The sequence below is a fragment of the Myxocyprinus asiaticus genome, chromosome 21 (genome assembly GCF_019703515.2).
Source record: "Myxocyprinus asiaticus isolate MX2 ecotype Aquarium Trade chromosome 21, UBuf_Myxa_2, whole genome shotgun sequence".
Lineage (NCBI taxonomy): Eukaryota > Metazoa > Chordata > Actinopteri > Cypriniformes > Catostomidae > Myxocyprinus > Myxocyprinus asiaticus.
In genome coordinates, this window is record NC_059364.1 from 2,372,123 (window position 1) to 2,393,746 (window position 21,624).

At 38.6% G+C, this 21,624-nt stretch overlaps 1 protein-coding gene across 1 annotated transcript in view; it reads right to left on the minus strand.

Annotated features, from left to right (window-relative positions):
- dntt (deoxynucleotidyltransferase, terminal) overlaps window positions 1-21,624 on the minus strand; it is a 180,772-nt gene that overhangs the window by 148,733 nt on the left and 10,415 nt on the right. The window contains exon 3 of the mRNA XM_051648014.1: window positions 12,867-12,983. Within this exon, the coding sequence (XP_051503974.1) occupies window positions 12,867-12,983 (117 nt within the window). The remainder of the gene's footprint in view (window positions 1-12,866; window positions 12,984-21,624) is intronic.

Consider the following 21,624-nt stretch of genomic DNA (forward strand, 5'->3'; position numbering starts at 1 on the left):
TTCAAACGCACTACATTACCGCATACTAGGGGTGGGCGATATGACCAAAATCTTATATCAGGATATGAGTAATTTTATATCATGATAACGAATCATTTATATCATTTTTTGAAAATCAATACAAATTGGTTCATATATTAAATAACCATATAGTAATGCCTATTTTTGGATAATCCAGTAAGTGAATTAAATACTTCCAAATACTTCCTCTTATATAATTTTCTCTTTATTTGGAACTTGACAATAGTCCAAGAAATAAAGAAATGCTCAACTTTGTTTTAACCCTTTAAGCTCGGATGGGCCCACTAGAGAAAAAATTATTGTCAAAATATTAGTAACTACAGTCTTGACCAACACAAAATAGGTATTGTTTGAAAGCTTAGAAGCTCTACTTTCCAATGCATGTAGGAATTATGATCAAAACTGAACAAGTGCTTTGAAATATGCAGATAAATTAGAAGTGTTCCATTTTGAAAATTTATAAAAACAATTTGCACTGTATATATTATTGCAATCAGTAAAAACATCAAACTGATCAAATAGTCATGTGTCATATGTCGTAGGAAGAGTAGAATAAAACCAGCCTATTTGTTTTACTCACTGACAAAAATATAGCGAGTAATAGCTAAGTATATGTATTTGACAATTATGTTGGTGATGCTGATATGCCGCGTTTTCACTTATAACTTCATGAAAAATAAACAGAACATAAAATATCACATAACATTACTTAGAGGAGGTCATTATCTTTCAAACGAGTCCACACACAAGGTAATTGATGCATAGATCATTAGATAATCCACATGAAGCACAATGTTACATATATCCACCAGGAGATGGTGCCAAGTACATGACACAGATTCAATGATGACTCAAATGACACAGAATGAAACTCATTTTGTGAAATCTGATTACTAAACTGATAACTTTTGATTGCTTTGTCGTATCAACACAAATTTTTTCCCAGATACAGTTGACATGATTGGGAACAAAACAAATCTGTTTTTCTGAGCCACTTCATTTACACCCAGAGATGTATAATGTCAAATCAGAAAAATAAGAGGGAAATAAAGTACATTTTTGGCTAAATTTTTTTTCAGCAGTTTCTTAGGCTGAGAGTTTCAGAATGTATTATAATATATATCTTTAAAAAAAATTAAAAGTTTTATTTACAATGATACTAAACACTTGACCCTCCTTGTTTTTTTTAGTTATAAGCCTTTAATTTTGAGTATGTCACTGAAACAAGAAATCTTTAAAAACACCTTCAGAGCTTAAAGGTATAAGTCATTGTTACCATAATGCTAAATTTCACATTATTCCACATTTCAGTCTGATATGTTGGTGACCAATATTATTATTATTATTATTATTATTATTATTATTATAATCTTTCCTCAAGAAACTCAAGATCTTCCCAAAGCAATGCAACAACAACAAAAATTATGCAAAAGTAAAAATAAATAAACAAAAAAACACATCTTGCAGAAAATAAATATGACCGAATTAATGCAGAGTGTATCTTTTGGCTTTCATAATATTCTTTTTGCGTGCTTCATTTGAGGAGTTTAGCGTGCCATAAAATATTGATTTATCGATAATTGATTGGCAAGTTATTTTATCTATATATTTTTGAGGCATCAGTATATTAACATTAGCTGACATTTAAATTAGAAGCCTTATTTGCATGCTTTCCAATTCACTCAGCTGGGCTTCTGTCCCAAATGTCTGGCATAATTGCATTGAGAAACCACAAGGGGATGATTTATTATTTACTGAAACAGGTATCACAACACAGGGCTAGTATTTTAGAGCTCTATGTAAACACACAAAAGTTACAAAGGTTTTTCTACTTCAAGAATGAAAGTGACGTTGATGAGTTTGCAGGTTAGTGTATGAAACTGGTTTAACGGTGCAAACTGAACGATTAGAAATTATTATGCAATTTTTCTGTATGAATCTTTGAAGAGGTTTCATTCAAGATGTCAAACTACAAAAAGACATGCTTGTAAATCAAAATACATTGTGTAGGCTATATGAAAGATATATATACACAATAAATCATCCACTGATGGCTAGAGTAAATAGTCTTTGCCCACTGATAATGATTTGGGTCGAATTTAATAGAAAACTATGCGAGTTGAGCTCCATGGCACTTCAGAATTTGGAGCAGCTTTAAGAGATAGTGAGCCTGCGGTCTGTGCATACATACCTTCAAATTTTAAAACGTGCCATGTCATCTGTCGGATGCATCCGGTGTGCGACCCCTTTAATTTACCCTGTCGCTTACACTTTACTAAAGTTGTGTTAAAAATATGTTTGAATAGACAGACTATTGTGCAAAGCGTTGTCCTATTTATATCTGAAAAACACCTGATATATATCGATAATCATCAGGAAAATCATCCGAGTATTGATGCGTGGGTATCGATCCATGCAAAAAGGTATCGATCCCATGCCTAGAGGAGGTCAAACAAATTGCTTGTATTACTAGTTAATATCGCCGTGCACAGATGTCGCACCTGGTTTAATAACAAACTCCTCTTCATTTTCTTGACTTGTTTTTTTTTTTTGGATGATGTCGCGTTCTGTGTAGATTTTTTTTTTCAGGGTTTTCCTGGGTCAAAAATTATTTGATTTTGATTGATTTGATTTGACATTGGAAAAATTCAAGCAAGGACTTTAAATCCATATTATAAACATATGAAGTGAAAGCAACATCTCAGTCCTGAAGTAAAGGATTTATTCTTCATCAGTTACTAACAGATTGCATTTGAAGACACTATCTCTGTATGTACAGATGTGTATATCTATGATTTGATTGCAGGTATCAGTTTTATAACTTAACCAACAATGATTTGCACCAACAGCAGAGAAAGAAAAACAGCTTTGCAAGAGGATGTAGCTCAGTGGTAGAGCGCAAGCTTTGCATGTGTGAAGTCCTGGGTTCAATCCTCAGCTTCTTCAAGGGAAACGTCATGGTTACTTGCATAACCTCTGTTCCCTGATGGAGGGAACGAGACGTTGTGTCGATGTATTGACACTAGGGGTCACTCTTGGGAGCCCGAGACACCTCTGGTCTTTGATAAAAGGCCAATGAAAATTGGCGAGTGGAATTTGCATGCTACTCCCCTGGACATACGGGTATAAATGGAGCTGGTATGCAACCACTAATTCAGGTTTTATGCTGAGGGGCCGAGACAAGGTCCGGCCATTTCAGCGGGTAGTTCAGCGTTGTGGCAGGAGGGACACAACGTCTCGTTCCCTCCATCAGGGAACGGAGGTTACACAAGAAACCATGACGTTCCCTATCTGTCACTCACTCGACGTTGTGTCGATGTAGTGACACTAGGGGTCCCTATACAAAGCACCACAACTGGCTGAACTGTGTTACGTGAATTGGCGGTGTGTGGTGGGCAGACCACTGTGTGCCTCGTAGCCAGCACACCAGGTCGACACGTAACCTCCCCCAACATAGTTATGAGTGTCGAACGGCCCTTTGGGGACAAGTCGACTACCCAAAATATAGAGACAGGCTAACCCAGTCGTGGCCTCTTTTCCCCTTCTCTTTATCCACTCCCAAAAAAGAAGTGGGATTATCCAACTGGGCCGCCAGGTCTAGTCGGGGGGTGTCCCTCCCAAGGGGAGGACACTGCGGAGACCACACCTCGCCCAAAGAGAGGGGGGGATATTTAAGTGGAAAAATACATCACATGGTCTTTCCGACCATGTGGAGAGTCTTCAAGGTAGATCCTACCCAACGGGGGAGGAGTTACTACAAACATGGAGACTGGGGCAGAGGGGCTCTGCCCAAGGTAGACGCAGTTTGCCAACAGGGAAACGAATTAGCAGAAGATATATATCGCATGGGGTTAGCCTTACAGGGAACCGCCACATGCGGAGCACCTACCCCAGAACAGGACTCTTAGTTAGCACATGTACTGGGCCGGCAGCGAGTCACTCCAAAAACTCGACTGCCACAGGGCTCGGAGGAAGTCAACCAGGGAACAAAGTTTGTGAACACTACTGGGAATTAATGGCACACGTCTTCAGCTCAAAAGGAGGTGGAAGGCACTATGTGCAAGCAATACACCCAGCTGGCTATCCCAGGCTTATCCGCTTGTATTGCGTGTCACTACCTGGGACGAAACCAGTTCCACCCGGAGGTTGTAGAACCTTGCAAAGGCGTTGGGTGTTGCCCAGCCTGCTGCTCTGCAAATGTCTTTTAGAGAGGCACCCCTGGCCAGGGCCCAGGAGGCCACTACACTCCTGGTAGAATGGGCTCGTAGGCATGTCCTGGGCGTGATATTCCATAGTTATGGCGTCATAGTGTTTTGGTTTGTTTTGCATACACCTGTGTCATGCTGACGGGATGTCAGTGCTCGGATTCAAACCTTCATTCATTGTTTTTTTTCCCGAAAATCGATATTCTTCGGATGTCGATTTTCCTGAGAAAACAATCTAATATTGAGACTGTTATACTATCTGGTTATTAGTCCCTAATTCCAGGGTGGTGCCCCGTCAATGTTAATCCTTATTAATACTCTATTGATTTTTGATAATTGATAATTATCTTTGATGATTGAATTTGAATGATCAATAAGATAGTGTTAATTTTAATTAATGTTTCATCGATGTTAACAATTAACGATTATCTTTGATAATTGTTGATTTAAAGGATTTTAAAAAGCTAACATTGATTCTCATCAATGTTCTATTGATTTTAATAATTAATAATTATCTTTGATAATTATTGATTATTGCTAATAACCAAACTTGCTGTTAAACGTAGCACACTACATTTACTGGAGCCCCATATGAGGTTTTAATGAGTTAGATCCAATTAATTAATTTAAATATTAATTAATAAATACAGAAATAATTATTAATTATTTCTGATAGCAACTAGGATCTAAACAACCAGTAAAGCCCTACACTTGCAGGTCTCCTACCCTCTTGATGGAAGTGAGCGCAGTCAGGAGGGCAGTCTTCAAGGAGAGTGCCTTAAGCTCAGCTGACTGCAAAGGCTCAAAGGGGGCTCTCTGTAGACCCTGAAGAACTACAGAGAGGTCCCATGAGGGAACGAGGCGTGGTCTGGAGGGATTCAGCCTCCTGGCACCCCTTAGGAACCTGATGTTCAGGTAGTGCTTCCCTAAGGACTTACCGTCGACTGCGTCGTGGTGTGCTGCTATGGTGGCAACGTACACATTCAAGGTGGAAGGGGACAGCCTCCCTACCAACCTCTCCTGCAGGAAGAAAAGCACTGATCCGACTGCGCATCTCTGGGGGTCTTCCTGTCGGGAAGAGCACCACTTAGCGAACAGATGCTACTTAAAGGCACACAGGCGCCTCGTAGAGTGGGAGGATTCTTGGGAGGCGAACAGATGCACCTGTGCCTGTCCGAATCGACTCCAAATTAGCTGGACCACCTGAGGGTGGAGTCTCCACTCTCCCCTGAGGATAACCTGCCATGACAGTGCGTCCGCTGTAGTGTTGATGTTGCCCGGGATGTGAGTGGCTCGCAGCGACTTGAAGTGCTGCTGACTCCAGAGGAGGAGACGGGGGGCAAGTTGTGACATACAACGAGAGCGCAGACCGCCTTGGCGTTTGACATATGCCACCCTTTGTTGTGTTGTCTGTCAGAACTAACACGTGCTTGCCCTGGATCAACGGCCAAAACCTCCGCAGGGCGAGCAGAATTGCCAACAACTCGAGGCAGTTGATGTGCCAATGCAGTTGCGGGCCCGTCCACATGCCGGCGGCTGCGTGCCCATTGCAAACAGCGCCCCAGCCCGTTTTGGAGGCATCCGTCATGACCCATCTCAAGGGCGCTTTGAAGCCTTTCACGGGTTCTTGGCGGCCGCGAGACGGGTGGCGTCTGCTTCCTGTTTTGGGCTCCACGCCGGGGCCGGGCCAAAGGGGCGGGCTGTGGCGGAGCCAGTACAGTCACCGCAGGGGGACACCCTTGGCGACAAGAAGACGGGGTGCGGGATCTTGAGCCGCGCCAGGGCAGGATATGCCGGATAGCCTCCGTCTGCTGCTCCACCATCGAGAACTGCTGGGAAAAGTCCTTGACGGTGTCGCTGAATGGGCCAGCCTGGGTGATGGGGGCAGCAAGGAACAGTGTCCTGTCGGCCTCACCCATCTCGACCAGGATGAGCCAAAGGTGGCGCTCCTGGACCACTAATGTGGACATCGTCTGCTCGAGAGACCGCGCCGTGACCTCCGTCACTCAGAGAGTGAGGTCGGCCGCCGAGCGCAGTTCCTGCATCAATCCTGGGGTGGAACTACCCTCGTGCAGTTCCTTTAGCGCCTTGGTGGAATTGCAGGGCGGAGGCAGTTTGTCCAGCAGCACTGTAGGCCTTGGCCGTCAGAGACGACAAAAACCTACAGTCCTTGGATGGGGGCTTTGGGCACCCACGCCAGGTGGTGGTGCTCTGCGGGCATAGGTGCACCGCGAGCGCCTTTATCCACCAGAGGATTGCCGAATAGCCCTTGGCTGCCCCACCATCGAGGGTAGTGAGGGCAGGGAAGCTGAAATGATCGGGACCGGGCAGTAAAAAAGTGCCTCCCACGACCTTGTCAGCCCTTCATGCACTTCCAGGAAGAAAAGAACAGGGGCGGGGCATGGCTTTGAGTGGCGCCGCGAGCCAAGGAACCAATCATCGAGCCGTGAGGGTTCAGGGAAGAGCGGAGGGTTCCACTCTAGCCGACGCTCGCGGATGCCCGGGAAAGCATGTCGTCATCTCCACATCAGCCTGTGACTGGGCAATTATCCCCGAAGGGAGGAGCCCAACTGAGGCTTCCATGTCCGACTGGACGAGCCCGCTTTCCGATGCTGCACTCGAGAGCTCATCACTTTCACGGGCTCCGAATAAGAGGTCGAACTCGCTGTGAGATGAGCCGGTGGACTCATCCGGAAGCCCAATCGGGGCAGACGAGCGTGCTGGGGAATGGTAGGTCCACGGGGGATACCCATCGGAGGCGGTCCCATTGGGGTCCCCAAATCGCCCCCAGTGCTAGCCGCGCTGGCCTCATACCCTTGGGTAAAAGGACCTAGGCGGGGAGCCTCTGGGGTGGCTTGCTTTCTTACGAAGGCGAGCCGCGACCACATCGTTGCCATGGACATGTCCTCGCAATGAGTACATGACCATCCATGAACGCTGTCTCCGCGTGAGCAGTGCCCAGACACGAAAGACAGTGATCGTGACCATCAGAAGGCGAGAGATAACGAGCGCAACCAGGAATAACACACAAAGGAAAGGCATCTTTAAAAAGACGCGTCTTTAAAAAGACGTTCCGTGTGTGCCGCTCTTTTAGAGAAATATACTCTTTTAGAGAAATATACTCTTATTTCTGCCGAAGCGCCCAGGGGCATTCTCTGCAGTGCACCAGTGCAGAGGAGGGAGAAGCCGCTGAAATGCGCTGTCAGATCCAGCAGATGTGAATGAACAGTCGTGGGAATTCAGCTGAGTGAGCATGACCTTTCGGCTCCGAAGAGAAAATCTGAATGAGTGGTTGCATACCAGCTCCTTTTATACCCGTATGTCCGGGGGAGTGGCATGCAAATACCACTCGCCAATTTTCATTGGCCTTTTATCAAAGACCAGAGGTGTCTCGGGCTCCCAAGAGTGACCCCCTAGTGTCACTACATCAACAGATCTTTGAGTGAGTGACAGATAGGGAACTTATTGTTACAAGCCAAAAGATGCTCAAGCAGTTCTGTCCCATCTGGTGCTGAGATGTGAGTTGAGCTCGATTTGGAGTGCCATTTAAGGAAACTTGTTACACTGCATAATATTCAAGCAAGGACTTCAGATGCATTTTGCCCCCAGAATGGTGTAGATCAGACATCTACCAGCAGGGACTAACTGGACTATTCAGCCAAACCCTGACAAACTGATCAACTTCCTGTTTCCTGTCTAGTTCCCTACAGCAGGTACGGACTTTAATCGGTTTCCAGGTCACGGCTCAAGGACAGAGGTGCGAGGAAACAAGGATGCACAATTAAAGAAATGAGAAGAGGAGATTCAGTGTATACTGTGAGCCACCAAGTACAGATGCTAACGGTTAAGAATTCATACACACACTTTGTTTTCATGACAAGCATGTGTGCAAACATATTAAAAGTGCTCTCAACCGTGACATACACAACACCCTTGACACTGCACACACACATACACACACATACAGCTCTTTCCACAGTACTGGTTAATGAGTGCAGCGGTTTGGTAATGATGAGGTCAAGGTGTCGAGTCCTGCTGTGCAGTAAGTGTGTGTGGTTAAGATGAGGTCGATATCCTGGTGTGTGAGGACTGCACAAGCGTGTGTGTGTGTGTGTTTGAGTTCCTGCTGTGCCAAAGCAAACTCTCGAGAGCTCTGACGAAAACTTACTGACAGTGATCTGAACAAACTGGTTTAATTAAGGCAATAAAACACATTCTGCAGTATGTGGTATTATAAAAGATTTTATTAGTGGTGTTTAAGTCAAGCATCACTATTATTATAAAGCCGAACAGTCTGGTTCCAGAAGTGGAAGTCTCATTCATTTTCTCTCTTTAATTTTTAATGATCACTTATACACCGTTAAAGACAGACTTACCGCGAGCTCTGAAGTTGTTAATCAATGGTATATGGATGTATGCTACTGTTGTACGGATGTCCTACAATAGAATTTTTTTTTCATCAAATTTTTTTTTCTTTCATTCTTTGCTCAAGAACTACTAAGACACATAAAATAATTGTTTTACCTAGTGATTTTTTTTTCATCTTGCGGTTCAGGGCTTCCGTACTGTTAAAGCTATCAGTCTGCATTATTTCGACTTATGCAGTAAGTAGCATTTAATAGTGAAATTCCTGGCAAAATCCACCAATCAGAGAAGCGCATCAAGTAAAGTGCGCCAAAAGAGCTTTGCATCTCCACCAACTCCCATGATGCACTGTGAATGACACAACCGAGTCGCTCTCCCTACACTCTCAAACGTTTTGCAATATACTTGTTTATATAATTATGACAACTTTAAATCAAAAGTTTTATATTTTCCATCATTTTTAATTTGAATATGTCATTCACAATGCTTCATGGGACTGTAGTTCATTCCCCCGTTAAAGACGTTAAGTACACAGTCTTGTACCTTCGTCTTTTTGTCTGAATTTCAAATACTTTTTTGCTTAAAATGAAAATTTGTAATGTTGTGATTCACCTCAGAGCTGGTTGGTTTGGTTCATGGCGCACAACTCTTTCATGAAGGATTTTATGAAATCACTATGGAAAAAATGAATGGGAAAAATACTTAAAAATCCTTCATATAAGAGAGGCCAAACCAACCTGCTCCGAGCTGAATCACAACATGTACTGTACATTATCCCGCTTATTACACGGTGATTAAATAAATAAATGTACATAAAACAATGATTTGCGTTGAAATTACAGTATGTAATTATGTAAGAAAAAAATAAATCGCTGAACAGCAAAATCCAGTTCTGTCAGTGTTTATTTTGTAAACAATGACCGTCTGACTGATCATTATCCTGCTTATTACAAGACTACTTGCCAAATAAATCAATAAATTGGCATGAAACTTTGATTTGCATTGAAATTATTTTACTAGCTTGAGAGTGTTACGAGACGTAGGAAAGATGACTCGATTAACGGTCTGATATGACTTAATCGCCGGAAGTGCGGTTGTTATTCAGAAATATCAGAATGCTAGATAACGTCATTGACCAATCAGAATCAAGTATTCCAGAGACTCATGTAATAATGTGGATTGATGGCTTTAACAGAAGCATAACCATTGATTAACAACCTTGGAGATCACGGTAAGTCTATCTTTAAAGGTTTATCATTAAGTTCTCGTTAATAATAAATTCCTCTATGTTAAAAAAAAAAGGGGATTTTGACTTCCGGAAACAGACTGTTGCGCTCTATATGCTGTAAAATAAGCAGAAAATAATGACAAACTGCAATTACACTTTCATCTATGTTTTGGCGATCACTATGCACAGCTATTAGACACATCTTGTACATGATAACACAACACTTTAATGCTTTTCCATGTGTGTTTGCTTCCATTACGGATTGCTCTGGATCTGCTGTGCACCGGTCACCACGTCCACAGGTCTGGATGATGAAGAACGGGGTGTTGGAGAGCTCTGCCCACAGGGTTGTTAGATCGATTGATTCATCTGGGCAGGAAAGAGACCATCTAACGGCTGCTGTTACTGCAGCTGTGACACCAGAGTCCGAGAGATGAAAACAAACAACATGCGACGGAGCATGTGTTTCTGCTCATTATAGTGTATTTACACACTCTGCATTAAAACAGAAAAAATATATGCAAAACAAAAACAAACAAAAAAACACACACATGTGGTTTTCTCTCATGCTCAATCTGTCTGTCAATCAATGCTGCTATATGTCAGTATTTTGATTGATGTGACAGCTCAGTAAAGATGACAACAACTTGAAAATTAGAGACAAAAGGTGAAGAGAAGGTTTCGTTTCTCAATCATGTATTTGCATTGCAGGTGCATTTTCTCTCCTGGCGACAGAGCAATCACGATTCCATTTTCCATTAAAACATTTTATTTGCCATGAGTTACAGAGGAGATTTTAATCAGACTTCATAGTTACGCTTCGCTAGGCTTGGGTATTTTCCTCTTTCATCATAATTGATTTATTAATTTTGCAGATGACACGACGTGAGGTCTGCACAAGAGTCATATCTACAACAAAGCGTACTTTCACACTGTTTTTCCTCTTGATTAATGTTTAATTAATTACAGTATCAGAACATCAGATGTAACTATTTAGGTAAAGTTTGTAAAGACAAATTGTGATGTTGGCTTGACAACGCTTTGTCTGAAAGTTTAACTGTAATTAAATAATTAAATTAGTTTGAAGGTTATGGGCGGACTGAAGGACAGACAGACAGACAGACAGATTCTAGTGAGGATGAGAAAAGAAATAAAAAAGAAAAAAGAAATAAAAAAGAAAAAAGAGAGTATGAAAAAAGAACAAAAGAATGAAGAAAAAAGAAAAGAACACAGAAAGTAAGAAAAACAACAACAAAAAAGTAAGAAATAACAAAGAAAGAACAAAAAGAAAGAAAAAAGAACAAAAAAGAAAGAACACAGAAATTAAGAAAAAACAAAATAAAGAAAAAAACAAAAGAACACAGAAAGAAAAATAACAACAAAAAAGAAAGAAAAAACAAAAGAATGTAAGAACACAAAAAGAACAAAAAAAGAACAAAAGAAAGAAAAAGAAAAAAAACAATAGAAAGAAAACAAAAACAAAAAAGAAGGAAAGATAAAAGAAAAAAGAAATAAATAAATAGAAAGAAAAAAACAAAAGTAAGAAACAAAAACAAAAAGAACAAAAAAGAACAAAAGAAAGAAATAGAAAGAAAAAACTATAGAAAGAAAACAAAAACAAACAACAACAAAAGAAAGAAAAAACAAAAGAAAGAAAACAAAAACAAAAAGAAGGAAAGATAAAAGAACAAAATAAATAAATAGAAAGAAAAAACAAAAGAAAGTAAGAAAACAAAAACAAAAAACAACAAAAGAAAGAAAAAAGAATGAAAAAAACAAAAGAAAACAAAAACAAAAACAACAAAAGAAAGAAAAAAGAAAGAAAAAACAAAAGAAAGAAAACAAAAACAAAAAACAAGGAAAGATAAAAGAACAAAATAAATAAAAAGAAAGAAAAAAGAAAGTAAGAAAAAAGAACAAAAGAACGAAGAAAAAAGAAAAGAAAGAACACAGAAAGTAAGAAAAACAACAACAAAAAAGAAAGAAAAAAGAAAGAACACAGAAATTAAGAAAAAACTAATTAAGAACAAAGAAAAAAATCAAAAGAAAGAAAGAACACAGAAAGAAAAATAAAAACAAAAAAGAAAGTAAGAACACAGAAAGTATGAAAAAACAAAAAAGTAAGAAAACAAAAACAAAAAGAACAAAAAAGAACAAAACAAAGAAATAGAAAGAAAAAAACAATAGAAAGAAAACAAAAACGAAAAAAAAAACAAAAGAAAGAAAACAAAAACAAAAAAGAAGGAAAGATAAAAGAACAAAATAAATAGGCGTTTGGTGTAGAAAGTGGAGGCACGTGGAGACAAAACGGAGGTGAAATTGTGCCCAAGACAAAAAAATTGCCAAAACGGCAATTGCAAGTGGGGTGGCCAATGGGGTCCGCCCCTGGTTCTTAAGTGTCCCATTACTGTTTTACTGAGTCACAAACCACTCCAAATGATTGTTTTCAGTCAGTGAGCTTTTGCCATGGATTTTGAAATAATCAGTGAACCAATCATGAAGGGTTAGGTATCATCCACACAGCCAATCATGCTGTCAAGACAACATACAGTAATAACAGTGTCTTTCACAGTTTGCTTGTAATTTGTCTCTGAGGAGTTGAAGGTGAAACTCTTGGAGGGATTTACAAGTATTGACTAAATATTTAACCTAGAACATGAGCGAAGTTTTGCTTCAATCTAAAGAGAGGCTGGAGTGGGTGGGACATGTTCCCCCAGTTATGATGATTGGTGGACTGACATAAAAGGCCGTCAGACACCCTAGTGTGAGCTTTACTCAAGATCTCAATTGTGTCACATCATACAATCTGACAAGCAACAATTGTAACGGGAAAGCAAAACTGCACAGCATGCAGCTGGCTCAATTAATGTGTGCGTTAATGGGGACAGTTCAGACTAAATCTGTCATGGTTTGGCCCCCTTCTGCGTTCATACTGAACTGCAAGTGGGTCAGCGATTAAAATAACTCCAGAACATTGTGATGTTAGTTCTGTGTCCTGTTTAAATCGCAATCATTGAGTATTGTTGTGTGTATGTGTGTGCACTTACTGTAAAGACTTTGTTATGGTTCTCTATTGTTGTGCGTCTCTGGCAAGCGTACGGGGACACAGTGGACATCGGTTTGGATGATGGACTTGGACACAACTTTCGTTCTGCAGCAGGATTCTGTTCATCGAGAGAGAGAGAGATTTATAAAATAATCAGATGATTTTCAATCCATGTGAACAGAACATAATCTGAGCAAAACCATCTTATACACTCTCTATCTGTACAGTAATCAATACCAATACTGTAAATAAGGCGTTTCCAGCGTTTTACTATTGATAAAAACAAAAATACAAAAAGTTCAACCCTAATCAATAACATTTCAGGTATATTTTAGTTATAATGTCCATTTTGCTTACATAGGCCATAAGTAGTCTATTAGCTATTGCTGTTAATTATACTGGGGACCTTCTAACTTGGTACATAGTGAAAAATTAACTTTATAATAAAAATTAATTAATTATCATTAGTTCATATTTTTGGTCACATTTTAGCTTTTCAAAAATGTACAAATTTCATGTATTCCATCAATAAATGTGATGTCTTTTAATCATACATTTTCTTACATGTTGATTGTTTAAATGCATAATTTGTACTATTTACAAGTATTTACTTTGACATGCAGAACAAGAGCTGAACAAAACAGTACTGTCTCTTTAAGACTACCGGCAGCAGTTCAGCCAGTGAGCGCGTATTAACAAGAGAGAACGTGCACAGTTTCTTTAGCACATTCCTGTTAAGTTTGATTATCATTTTTATTTTATTTATTTGTTTATTTATTTTCAAAAAAAGTGTAAAGAACAGGAAGGATATTAAAAGAGATGGATTGTGTGGATCTCGTCTTTGGACACACATTATACGGGACGATTCGAAACCAAACTTTACTCTCAACACCTTCTTAGATACCCCTGGTTAGGAAACACTGGTCTAGAGAGGTCTGGAGAGAATTATTATTATTATTATATATATATATATATATATATAATTGTATTATTATTATCTTTATTTTATTTTATTTATTTTGTTGTTGTTGCAAAAGCAGCACCAAAACGTTTAATTCTGGTGACTTTAAGAGCAGCATTTTTGCATTTTTCTGAGTAAGGTACAACGGGGCTCAAGGTTCTGTGGGGTAAAAGTCACTTTTGATTTTATTTTCTCCCAAACACTAAACAGCAGCAGAAACTTCCACAGTAATTTCCTTAACACCTGTTTGTCACTATACAATGCAAAAATATTCCTGATCCATGAGATCAATACGTGCAAAGACTAAAGTTTTATTTTGAGGTAATTTGATCTAATATTAAATACTTTTTAAAATATTGCAAATGTATGTAGCTAATGAGAATCCCTAAAATTATTACATTTGTCATTTTCAGTTTTGTTCAAGTTGCTTAAATGTAATCTGAGTTATTTATTTCACACCAATCATGTTGCTTCATCAATGTCTAATAAAAAGAAATGTGTTTTTTTTTTTACTCTGATTTCTTTCTTCAGCAGAACACATTTGAAGAAAATTAGAAAAAATATCTAAGCTCAGTAGGTCCTTAAAATGCAAGTGGATGGTGATCCGACCTTTGAAGCTCCAAAAATCACAGACAGTCAACATAAATGTCATTCATACGACTCAACTGTTTAAATGAATGTCTTATAAAGCGAAACAATCACTTTTAGTGCATAAAGATCAATATTTAAGTATTTTAAAACTATAAATCATTGCTTCCGGTCAGCAGCAGTATGCGCGTGTGACATAAGCATGTTGGATGTTCACGCGAGAACAGATGAACATACGACACACCTGGAAGAACAGGGCTGTTTACAACTGAGCAGGAGGAACGCTGTACAGAAGTTTCCTTGGTTTCATCTGTATGTTTACTCACAATGATGCGTTTGTGTGCTCATCCTGGATGTCTCAACCAAGAGAAAAACATGAGATTACGTCCATAACATGCCAACGTGAATACGTCACATGACATACCGTGTGAACTCCGCCCTCTCGTAAATGCGCATACTGCTGCTTACCGGAAGCGATGATTTATAGTTAAAAAGTACTTAACTATTGATCATTTTCACAGCAAAAGTGATCGTTTCACTTTAGAAGACATTAATTTAACCAGTGGACGTTTATGCTTTATCAAAGGTTTGAGCACCATTCACTTACATTATAATGACCTACTGAGCTCAGATATTCTGTTTATCTTTTAAATGTGTTCTGCTGAAGAAAGAAAGTCAAACACATCTGGGATGGCATGAGGGTGAGTATATTGAATGGATGTTTTAATAAGTAAAATGTACCTCCCTGACCTAAAACTTTAACCTAAACCGGTGGTTATCAACCCTGTTCCTGGAGCCCCCCAACACTGCACATTTTGTATATCTCCCTTTTCTGACACACCCAATTCAGGTCTTGGAGTCTGCACTAACGAGCTGATGAGTTGAATCAGGTGTGTTTGATTGGGGAGATATCCAAAATGTGTAGTGTTGGAGGGGAGGGGGGGCTCCAGGAACAAGGTTGAGAACCACTGACCTAAACTTAATCAATAGTGTCTTAAAAGATAACTGAGTTGAACAAACCAGACATCTTACCATGAACCCAACCAATAGTGTTTTAAAAGCAAATTCGACATGAAAAGCACATTTACTGAAGCAACCACGTCATTTCGCTTCACTTTCACTTTTGTTTCGAGCATCCTTGGCTGGGCTTGCGGCTCGGTGTCAGTGTTCAAAGTCCAACACCCTTATCAGTTGAGCTACCGCAGAAGTTAATCACGGTGGAATAAGTGTGTAAATGTAGGTGTGTCTGTAATACAAGCAGTAAAATGTATCATTTATATATGTCTTTATAAAGTCATGAACAGCCATAGTACCCGTGATTTGTGAGAAAGTGAATTAAATCCACAGTTGTTGTAGCGCCTCTAGCGTTCATTTCACCAGGAAATTGCAGCGAAACGTAGAACGCGGCACATAAACCTCAGTTTGCAAAAATGTAGTTATAGTAACGTTCATTCTATGAGACTAGGTTGAATGAATCACAAACCGATTCAGACTTTTTTGCGAACCCATTTGACATTTGAAAAGACTGTTTACCACTGAAAAGTATCGACTCAAAAGAGTGGTTCATTTCTGATTCTAAACTGCTGATAGAAATATGGGACGCTCTGAAATATGTCCAGTTGTGCTCTTATAAATTGCCTTTTTATTACGACAGAGAAATGTTCATCCGCTCCCAATCTATGATGTTTCAAAAGGATTACAGCTGGAATGTCAGTGCTCCTGCAAATAATTGCTAGACGCGACGGAAGTCTGATCCCATGAAAATTACCAGCGCAATCATCTCGCACATTGTGATAATGGCCGATTTAGAGATGCAAAGAGAGTAAATACTAACATGCTGTTCTGTCCGGAAGCCATTTGAATGAAAAGAGGCCTCGTATCTAATCAACCCTTGAGTGAAAGCATGAAGCAAGTGAGAAAAATCACTGCCATTTATTCACTGTCAGAGGCGTCGTCTCCTTTGACAGCATAAAATAAGTCTAAATATAATGCCCGTAGGAGCTCTATTCCGGGGGAAATCAAAAACGAATCTCTATACTTTTTCCCCATTAAGTTACAATAGTTAAAGGTCGCTTTCAAATGTAATTTATTTTCCATTACACCAGATATCACTGTCCTGGCTGGCTACAGTTACAACAAATGACAAACAGAGTCATTCATTTCCATTGGGGAGTCAAACGGGGGAAGAAAAGATTCAAATGATCTCTTTTTAATATCTTAATTGTTTCTCCTAGACAGCAAGGAGACAACATACAGAGCAAATGGAGAGTTTTGTGAGTTGAAAGCCTTTTCGGATGTTTCTAGTGAGAAAAATACCCCTGTAATCTTATGTCTCCTCTAAAGTTTCAGAAGAGATCTCAACAATGTCTCAAATTTTGCTCAGATATCACAACCTTCCAAAGCCTGCAATGAAAAGTCAGAGATCTCAATATGAACTTCTATTCAAATTCTTCCAAGAGCAAAACAGTTGAGTTATATCCAAATTAAGGGTACGTTTACACGACAATGATGTACTTTGTGTTTCGCGTACAGACGACAATGTTGTCAAAACAACCCCGTTCACACGGATCCACGAAAACGACTAAAAACGCTGTATTATGCATGCCAGGCCAGTAGTTGGCGATGTCACTTTGTAAAGAAACACTACGCGCCTGTGCACATAAGCATTCTTCCACAGAGCGGTGAATACAAGCAATGAAAATGGTGAAAGCATTGAGCAGTTTTGTCTGGACGGACGATGAGTTTGCTTTATTACTACAATTACTTTGCAGGAGAAGCGTCAATAAACTCAAAATCTTGAGCAGCACAAACACAGTCCTGTAGTATTTATACTATAGTACCACCACTGTAGTTTTGAATGCCTCGCGCGTTGTTTTGAAGTACTCGCGCGCATGCCTATAGACTGAACACGTAATACACATGCGCATGACGTCATCGACGTATGTTTACACGGAGACGATAACGGCATCATTTTCAAAAACTTGCACTTTGAAACCTGTTTTCAAAAGTTTGGGTTTTCAGGCCCCAAAACACCGTTGTCATGTAAACGAACAGCCAAAATGCATAAAAAGTTTTCCATTTTTAGTTGAAAACGTTGTCGTGTAAATGGCCCCTGATTTTATAGCTTTATACTCTTACTGTAAAACAACGGTTTCCAGGGTCAGAAACTTTACCAGTCAGTAAGATAACTTACCAGCCAATTTTTTTTATTTGCATTTCACGAGGGGATTTTACAGACATTAACGAGTTCTATGTTGGGCACTTATTGGCTGCTTTTCTTTATTATTTGGTCCAAGTCATCAATTTCAAAAACATTTTTTTTTTTTTTTTAATAAAATTTTCTTTTAGAATGAAATAAATGAATATGGTGGCACAATTATGTTTTTGTCTACAAAACTAATTTAAAACATTTAAGCATACGCCTTCAGATCAAAAGATTTTTAAGATCATGAGAAACATTTCGGTCAAGTGTTTCAAAACTTTTGACCGGTAGTGTACATTTTAAACAACCTGTTGTCACATGACCAACCAGTCAGTAAGTCATAAGTCTTCAATACACATAACACAGTTCTTGGTTTATTTCAAGCGAGTCAATTAATAGAGTCAGATTCATCCAGTCTTTTTGATTCACCCAAAATAGCCGGTTCATAGGAGTCATTCGTTTGGACCTTGTTTGTTTATATTTTTATTAGGGCTGGAACATTTTATGTATTAATTTCTGTGATTAATAGCTGACTGTTTAACGCGTCATGAAACTTCCTGAAACTTCAGAAAGGTTTTCCCAACTTTCCTTGGCTTAAATTGTTATATATAAATTTTCAGGAGGTACACGCTCGACTCGACTGCACATAATAGCACAGAAACTGATTTTCACACGTATTCATTACTCACGATGCATGTCCCGGGCATAATAAATAAAATAAATAAATGTATTTAGAATGGAGACATCACCCGCAAGTGGTGAGCCAGGTGTGGGAGAGATACGGGCAAGCTTCTGTATCTCTTCGTATTGCCCGAAAACGCTCACTCGCTGTCATATGAACTAGTGTCAAAAGCGAAAACACGAAAGAGATACCCAGCATGTGCGCAATAGAGACTAAACGGCAGCCAGGGAAAATAACAGTTTTGAGATTTTAAACTTCAGCATTCAATATGTTTTATAACTGTATGTATTGTGTCTAATAATGCATTGGCAATTTACACTTAATGGTGCACTAAGTAAGATTTTAGCAAGGATTTAGCTGGCTCTTACTCGTCCCATCGGTCCTAGAAGTACTTTGGACTCTATACTGATACCCATCGTCCTGGAGTGCTGTCGCTTCACACCAGATGTGTTTGTTTATCTTCTGTTTTGTTACTTTATCAATCTCATATTAAACACATCCCTATAATGGACATTCTTCTATCCAATCCAAACAAATTTTCATGCATTATTGCGCTCCGGACTGTGACCGGACAGCAACGACTTGCAAGCTTTTGGCCGGCAGAACACCACTTTGTGCAGGGACCTCTCGTTTGGACATTTTATCTTTCCTCTTTTACTCACTCTGGTTGGACTGTCTGGTGGATCACACTCTTGTTTATCAATACCATACCATCATTGGTACCACCGATGACCATTGCATGACACAGAGTCATGTGTTTTCAACATGGCAGTGCCCATGAGGGGGTGACCCGCTCCATGTAAAATTAAACAGCTTTTATAGAGTTTCTGATAAGACTTCAGTCTTAATCTTATGTGAGTGTACATAATTTCCAACATATATCAAAAAAATGCTATTCATGTCTTTATGCGTAAAACTTTTTTACTTAGTGCACCTTTACGTTTCTTTTGCCAGTAAAGTTTGATATGAAAAGAATCGCGATTAATCAAAGAATTGTACGGTTAATTAATTTTTTTTAAAACTATCATTTCACAAACCTAATTTCTATTTCTCTTGAAAGTGCTTTTGGATCTTGAAACTAGACAGAAATGCCTATAATTAAGCAAGTTAAATATATCAAGCAATTTGAGTTCAGCTTTACAAATTATCCATTCAGATTTTAAGTGGTAGCATACATTATTTATGCTAATTTTAATCATTCTTACCAAGCATGGGAACTAGTTCTTTAAATTAGTCTGCCTCCCTCTTAGAATTGGTGCTATTTTAGTTCATTTCTATCTTTATACTGTGGAAGGCTTTGTTTGAAAAATGTTAATAAAGCATTATATTTTTAAATATTGTTTTGTTTTCTTTCCTATGAAGGAATGAAATGCATTTTGACAGGAAAAGAAGTATACATAAAGTCACATTTCAGCACTTTTCTAATCAGTTATGAACAATAATGTGATTAATCGCGATCAAAAACTTTAATTGACTGACAGAAGTCATCTTTTTGACAGACATTTTGCTTGATTTAGCTTTTTATTGGTTATATTTAACCCTCCTAAAATGTCACTTCCCTTTTGTATTCACGGCCATTTTTGACCAGAAGGGTCAGATACAGTATGTAGCCCTTTTTTATGATGAAAATTATACCATTTCTTCTTCCCTGAAGTAAGAACAATAAAATTATGCATTTCTTTTGGGATTTTATGCTATTTCGATCTTATCATTATTGTATTTTACCATTAATTTGCATATACAAAAAAGCAATAAAAAAAAAAAAAGATTCAGAACCTACACTTCTATAAGTTGAAACATTAAGAAAATATGAGAATGTGACCTAAATTGGAGGCAGATTGCTGCCATCTGATGAACTAAATAAATAAACCACCTCATGCCAGTAACAGCCAGTATATGTCTGTAGCCACCTACTGTGCAGTCTGATGGCTTGTTGTAACCTAATTATATATTCTATCACAAGATATGAATTTGGATATACTGTTTATTAAACATTATCAAACTATTATTCACTATCAAAGTTTACCATTTTAAAATTGATTTGAAGTGTCAGTTTTTGTAGTTAAATGTCATTATGCTTGCAATCACACCTGACCATGGTGTTACAAAGAGAAGACAGAGAATAAGCATGTTTCTAACAATAATTTATTTCAAACATAAAAATGTAATAACTCAAAGTAAATGCATAATAATGACAAGAAAATGAATATCAGCAAACAGGAATGAACTGCAAAATTATAATATAAACGTATAATTATAGAGTATAAAACAGAAGAATCAAAGTAAACATGTTGCAATTTCAAACTTTCTATAGTAAAAATTTATTTTGCAAACATGTGTGTGAATGTATGTGTGTGTGTGTCAGAAAAGATGGCTGTAGAGCTCTACTTATTGATGCCCTGGTTCTGTGTCTGTGTGTGTGTGTGTGTGTGTGTGTTGGGGCGGGGGGGGGGGGGTTCTGCATTGTGTGTGTTATCATCTCACCCCTTCATTTCTGTGTGTGTGTGTGTGTGTGTGTGTGTGTTCTTCATTGTGAGTGTGTTATCATCTCACTCCATTTCTGAGTGCGTGTGTGTGTGTGTGTGTTCTGCATTGTGAGTGTTATCATCTCACTCCATTTCTGAGTGTGTGTGTGTGTGTTCTGCATTGTGAGTGTGTTATCATCTCACCCCTTCATTTCTGAGTGTGTGTGTTCTGCATTGTGAGTGTGTTATCATCTCACCCCTTCATTTCTGAGTGTGTGTGTGTGTATGTTTTGTACTGAGGATGTTTTAGAGTCTCACCCTGTAATTTCTTTTACTTTTTTTTCTGCATTGTGGCTGATTTATTGATTGAATTTGACAGATCGAAAAAATGTGATCTGTTTTTTTGGACTTTCCCATTCATTTTCAATGGTCAGTCTTGATTCAATTTTGATTGCGCATACCAAAGGTGTTGCCTTTTTTTTACGACCACTTAGACTTATCGAATCAAGTCCAATTTCTTTATTTTTTGTGTTCAGATGGCAAATGGAGGAAAAGTCACCAAGTCTTGTACTGCTCAAATAAAGAAAACCATTTTTATTAAATGAGGAAAATTTATTTTGGTCAGAAATGACCGAATACCATAGGAGGGTTAATATATTAGGCATTCCTTGTTCTTGAAATAAGACTGATAATCCAGATGTTTGCATACCAATAACTATGTCACCAATTGAGAAACATCTCATCAGTTTAAGTGGAAAGATCACTCAAATCAAGATTATTTAAATATATCCAAGATACATCCTTTGAACAAAAGTCTTAATACCTTTTCAATTAAGTTTTTTCATTTTTTACTGAAAAACA